The 6,203-nt window shown below is 36.9% G+C and overlaps 1 protein-coding gene across 1 annotated transcript; it reads right to left on the bottom strand.

Annotated features, from left to right (window-relative positions):
* Positions 1 to 823: 823 nt before the first annotated feature.
* On the bottom strand, positions 824 to 3,950 carry LOC114745553 (eukaryotic translation initiation factor 3 subunit E-like). The gene is given in 9 exon segments (XM_028933715.1): positions 824 to 1,131; positions 1,244 to 1,381; positions 1,621 to 1,763; positions 1,958 to 2,043; positions 2,046 to 2,176; positions 2,349 to 2,470; positions 2,576 to 2,803; positions 3,475 to 3,629; positions 3,709 to 3,950. Coding segments are annotated over 9 exon segments (1,311 nt in total). The 5' UTR covers positions 3,917 to 3,950; the 3' UTR covers positions 824 to 1,031.
* Between the last annotated feature and the right edge of the window lie 2,253 nt (positions 3,951 to 6,203).

Below are 6,203 nucleotides of genomic sequence, written 5' to 3'. Positions count from 1 at the left end.
ATGTCAAAGTTAGTATTGCCACCTCATTTGGCTCTTCAAGTCGGTGAATTCCGATGGACGCCACGACTAGGTGGACGCCGAAAGCCAAAACCATGACAGGTGAACTTGAATGAGAATTTAACATCTTGATCTGACCTGCGATCTCCACTTCTCCTTTACGAAATTAATAAATCAGGGCCCAAAAGTAGGCTCGGAATTAACGGAGGTCATGTCCCCACTTACTAATAGCAATTAAAATATTTCATTTTCATGTTATAAAAACTAAAAAACGTAAAAACTGTCTAGATAACCCTAAAAATATTATTGAAAAACACATTTTTTACAAATCAAAACAAATTCTTCCACATGTTTACTTTGTATACCATAAAAATATTTTTAAAATTATAGTCTTGTTTCCACCAAATACCCCTGTAATATTTTTATTGTTCGGTAAAAATTACTTCTTTTGACTATCTGAAGAACAACAGTAATTTTCCAGTGGATACTTGAGTCTTCCTAAGATCCATCCCGGATGTCTTCCACGAACTTCAGATTGATCCGCATTTGCTTAGACGCTACCCGCATATGATTAGTAAATTTGTGACAAAAACCATAAGATTGTCTTCCTTCGCTTGTTTGCCCATAATAGTCACATGCTTGTCTCCCATAAAAATTGGTAAAATATGTAATCATCTCGCGTTGAGCCATTAAAAATTTATCGTTACGAAAAAAAACGCAGATTAGCGCTCACCCTCTTTTCTTTTCCTTTTTTTTGGGGGGGGGGGGGGGGTTGCTAGTTGAAATCACGGAGGTAAAAAGAGCTTAGTTCCTTGGCACAGAGGCGAAAAGGCCAAAACAAAGGTGAATTATCTAACATAGTTTTTACTCCTGCTCTTGACAAAGGAAGATAGGAAGCCATATGCTCCAAGTACTGTGGCCCCCCAATTTGAATGCAGTTGTAAATTTAAAAAAAGTATAAAAAAAAAAAAACAAAATCGAGGTATCCAATAAAAACATGAGCGTATAACCTCCACACAGCTCATGAACCATATTCATCGAGCTGCCTGTGCTTGTGCATGCTCCAGAAGTTGGCTGACCAACTTGTAAGTCCGCCCTGACACTGCCTTGGTATGGTCAATAAGTTGCTCATATCTGCGGTAGTGAATTTTCAACGAGTACGGATCAAGAATAACGAAAAAGATTACAGTCGATATGTCGGGAAAATTAGGCTAGCCAACATGGGACTTGAGATTTGATCACTTACACATTAGGATGATTGGGTTCCATGATAACACTTCCAGTTTCAGAGTCAATTTTAGCATCAAGCTTTGAGCTACGAATGAGATTCACAATCCATCTCTCAGCCTCCTCATAGTTCAAATTTAACTTCTCAGCAAGAACTCTGTCAGAAAGACCAGCAATTGGTGAAACCAGTCTTACAATTCATGCATATACTTAGTTATGGAGAGTAAAGTGATTAGAAGAGAGGCAGAGGAAAGGGGGGAAGGGGAGGGGAGAGGAAGGAGAGAAGATTGCAAAGGCATACAACTAACTGTTTCTTTCCATAAATGATTGAAAATAAGTCCGTTTGAAAAGCATAAATGGAGTTACAGAATTAGTTATCAGAAAGCAGGTTCATACCCCATGTCAATCCGTTGGTGTATTCTGCAGTATGTCTCAAAGATAAACAGCCTGGCATTTTCAAGGAACTCATCCCTCAATGGTACGGTAGAAAAGCTGCCATCTTCAACTTGTTTACCAAGGAAGGGATCATTGAGTATTACCTGGCATTATTGCAGGTGGTAAGCATGTGACAAGCTCCTTCAGTAATAATGTAGGTGTACAAAGACAAATTATAAGCAAGAAAGACGTGAAACAGCAAGTTCGTATATACTTCAACTCTAACGTCTAGCACTTAAGAAAGCGCACATAATGCTCTCAGGGGGTTATATTGGGCAGTCAGCAGAAAGTGACTTACTTCTTCACACTCCCTCATCTTCTTTTGTGCCTCATCAAAGTCATAGTTGACATAAACACAAGCCAAAAATTCGGTGATGGGATCTTATATGAATGCTGCTCTTGCTGAATAACTTTAATGAAATCTTTGAATTGAGGCCTCCTGCGCTTGTTGACAATGAATGCTGTCGCCAAGTATCGTAAAAGATGTGGAGCACTAGTTTGAATAGCATTCAAATACCTGGAAAAGATGTATTATTTTAGATATGTCAGAATGTAAAATTGCACATATTATGCAACGAAGGAAGTAACTATCCAGCTTAATAAGGATTGGCAACGGAAATGAGATGAGTGGGATGTCTATGAACAAATGAAGACAGGTAAAGAAAGCAGGTTCAGTCCAGAAGGCATACTTGTCCTGATTAAAAAGATCAATAATCTGCGTTCTTCCATTATCATGGTTGAAAAAGATGAAGAGACTCCAATGCATCAACCATATTCTGTTTTGCACCTGATTTGCGGGTGATGCAAAGCTCTGCAATGAAAGTAAGCAAAGATAAGCCTATGCTTACTTAGATAACTTCAAATTTTCAATCAATAAATATATTTCCCGATGGCACTATTCAAACATCAAACAAACCTTTGAATCAATTATTTCCTTCAAACGGTTCAGCTCTTCAAGAGCAATGTCCCAGTTTTGCATCAATATCTCAGCTGCAAGCTTCCCCCATAAAGCACTCAGACTCCGTTCACTATTTGTGCATAAAGCCCTGTACTGATAGAGATAGTCAGCAGCACCAGAGTAGTTTCCACACTCAAACTGAAATTTAGCATATTGATACAATGCTTCTATTTGCTCAGGACCAATCTGTTAAAAAGATATCATTTCAAGAGTCACAACTCGATCAAGCAATTTAAACAATCAGCATCCCAAGTAGGAGGAGCAAAATAAGCAGCAGCGATGTCAAAATACATTATCAAAACGTTATTATATTGGATTCTCAGTTGGAAGTGGAAGCATACTAAAACAAACATGTAAGCTTGCCATGACACCTTCAGGGAAAAAAGCAGTTCAATATCGCCTAGGTATGCATATGCAATTAAGCATCTAAGCAAAATCTGACGGGCTTTCCGGGAAAAACGCCCTTCTATGAATTGATCGATACAATTTATTTAGGTCCCAAGCAAGAGACATGTGACAAAGCTTCTATGAAACCATGCCACCACCCATTATACAGAAACATTTTGAATACGTGCATATTCTCGTCATCCAACTGCCAATATTTGCAAAATGCCTTAAACCCGGTCAGCAAATTACTAACAAAAATTTTAGGAACACGCCAACGACTCCATGAAATTGGTTAGCAATCCGCCAACGAACACAACTATTCAACAATAGGGGAAAGTGTGAGGTGGAAAGATTCTTCAAATAGAGATCAAGTGTCTAGGTCCAAATTCAATTCCTAGGCTGGCCATATTATCTAGAAGCAAAATCAGAACTCGATTCCCAAAATCACAAATAAAAGGAAGTTAATAAACCTGGTATCTGTCGTTGAGCATCTGAAGATTATACTGCTTGTCGGCCTTCAAATCCTGAACGGCACTGGCGTTCTGCAGAAAGGCAACAAGCGGTGCGGCAGCCTCCTCCTGTGCCTTGAGCCTGGCCACCACCTCGGCCCTCATATCCACCATCTCTGACGAAAAATACCCAATTTGCCGTCAGATTATAGCAAAAATCAAAACAAACACCAGAGCACAAGGAAAAGTAAGTACCTTGGGGTACATCCTCGGTATGGTAGAGGCTCTTGTGGATGTCCATAGCATAGTCGACCATGTTGGTCTTGTTAAGGAGCTCGATCTTGGCCTTGAGAATCTGGTCATTCTCGTATAGCTGCCGCTCCTGAAGGAACTCGAGAAGAGGGAAAACGAGATGCCTATCCAAGTGCGGCGAGATCCGAGGGGTTAGGTCGTAATTCGCCATTGACAACAGGAGAGTCTCCGCAAGGAAGTCCTAAACCCTAGCCGGAGAGATACTATGATAAGTAGTGCTGGTAATGCGACCCGACGGTATGAGGAACAGGTGCGGATTCACATGACCCGAGCCGCCAACACCCTTTTTTTTTTTTGGGCCTTTTATCACCCAAAAAACAACCATTATCCTTTTATAATACTCGTTGGCGAAAAAATATAATACTCATTGGCATTAAAAAAAATCCTTTTATAATACTCAATTTTTTGTTTATCATTGAAAATTTAGTACGAGTATTTTTATATGAAACCTTTCGTAGTTATGTTATTTCAAAATTAGACAGCAAAGATGTAGTATTTTCTCTTTTAAAAATTCAATAAAAATAAAAATAATATTTCAACTCTACCTATAATCTTAGACTTTCTTAGCATACTATTGCTTCAAAAAAAAATCCCCCCTACAATGATTTTTTTATTGTGTATCTGAATTATTCTATAAATATAATTGTGGATGTATTATATTGATGTAATATTAACTCGATCTTATTAGAGATATTGTTGGATAGTAAACATGAGAACCTTTTTCAACAATAGTTGGAATATTGATTCACTGCGTTAGTTAGGAAGAACTAACTCATTTAATTAGACTCAGCTTTCATTAATAAGATATTTATTTATTTATTTTATTACTGTTCTTTTTTTTTTTAGTACAAAAATTTTAAGTAGCAGTTCGGACTTAACCCAAACTCAAGACCCGGTGATATCAATGTTGTGTCATTGATATACGAGCCCCATGGCGTGGCCCAAGAATTTAACTAGAAATCTCAGTAATCCACTTACCCCAACTCGAAGCCCAGCGTCTTTGACGGGCCGGCTCCATGAGCATGCAGTCCAGACAACAAGGGCTTTTCCCTTTTTTATTTCCGATTAGAAAGATATGCTGAACCCTGTACCTTAGTTAAAAAATGAAAGCAGTGGAGGTAATGTAGGCCTGTATTGCGTGTGTCTGTTTCAACAAGGTGACTTGTCTTAAGTACATCTTTATCCTCTAAATAAAATCATAGAAATATTCGTAGGCTTTTTTGAAATTAAAAAAAAGGGGGCTCAGGTTGTTCTCGCCTGATCCCCTTAACATCAATAACACATTGCTGCACGCTCCCAGCCTAAGTAAAATTAATTAACTATTTTTAATTCTTAATTGGTTTTAAATATAAAACCACAATTCATTTCGTCTCTCATGCTTAACTATTTTTAAGATATTTATTATAGTAATTGTGCATGTTAAAAGCTTCATCGGATGATAATTCTGATTAATACAAGTGATTAGCAATTATATTTTGAGGAAGATAGCGCATATTTATTCTTTTCTTTTTATAACAAGCGCATATTTATTCTAAACATCTAACTTAACTAATTTTTTAGTTTATTGAAATTAGTCAACTAACTCTTATATTAAAAACCGGAGGTGGAACTTCAATTTTGTTTCATGAAATTTATAACAAATTGCACTGTTTGGACCGACCCAATTTAATTTTTTTTAATTAATCATTTTTAAATAAAAAATATTTTTTAAAAAAAGTGAGAGTTGAGATAATATTCTTATTTTATATTTAGATTTTATACTAATTATTTTTAAAAAATAAATTTTCGGATTAGATGTGAGTAGTCCCAAGAGGATGAGTTCTAGGAGCCCATTGAACACTTTCTACGCAGGTAGATGAAGGGACCCCCCATGTTCAGATGAATTTGCCCCGTGCCAGAATAACGAGTCCATAACAAATGCACCCTACTCGTGCATGCAACAGTTCAACGCATGCGTGCCTGTATAAAATCCGGAGGAAAATCTTGAGGTGCCAGATACCCATTAACATTTTGAGAAAAGGACAAAAAAATATTCCCAAATATGCAAAATTTCATATCAATGCTAGTTAAAAAAAAAAAAAAAAAAACCCAGCGTTAGAGTTCTAATTTGATATTTCCAGATCTTAGTAATAGATAAGCTTGCCTTCATAAATTGATAAAAGAAAAGACAATGCCAAATGCAAGTTACTCAGTCCATTTATATAAAGGTATCATTAGTTGATATGGAAAAATTGTCGACACACCTAACAAGAAGACAATATGTGATTTGTCTACGTTTTTCAACTGGTTTGTCCCGTAATAAATTCTGTTGATTACTCGTAATCAGTATATATAAAATCATTGTTAATATATCAGGAAGAGTTGTTAACGATCCTTCCAAACTGACAGCATGTAACTTGCCTAAGTTTACCAATTGGTTTGTCCTGTTATGATTCCCT

Source organism: Neltuma alba, unplaced genomic scaffold (assembly GCF_004799145.2).
Source record: "Neltuma alba isolate B1F8T4 unplaced genomic scaffold, ASM479914v2 tig00004709_pilon, whole genome shotgun sequence".
In the NCBI taxonomy this organism is placed as follows: Eukaryota; Viridiplantae; Streptophyta; class Magnoliopsida; order Fabales; family Fabaceae; genus Neltuma; species Neltuma alba.
This window is presented reverse-complemented; position numbering and strand designations above follow the sequence as displayed.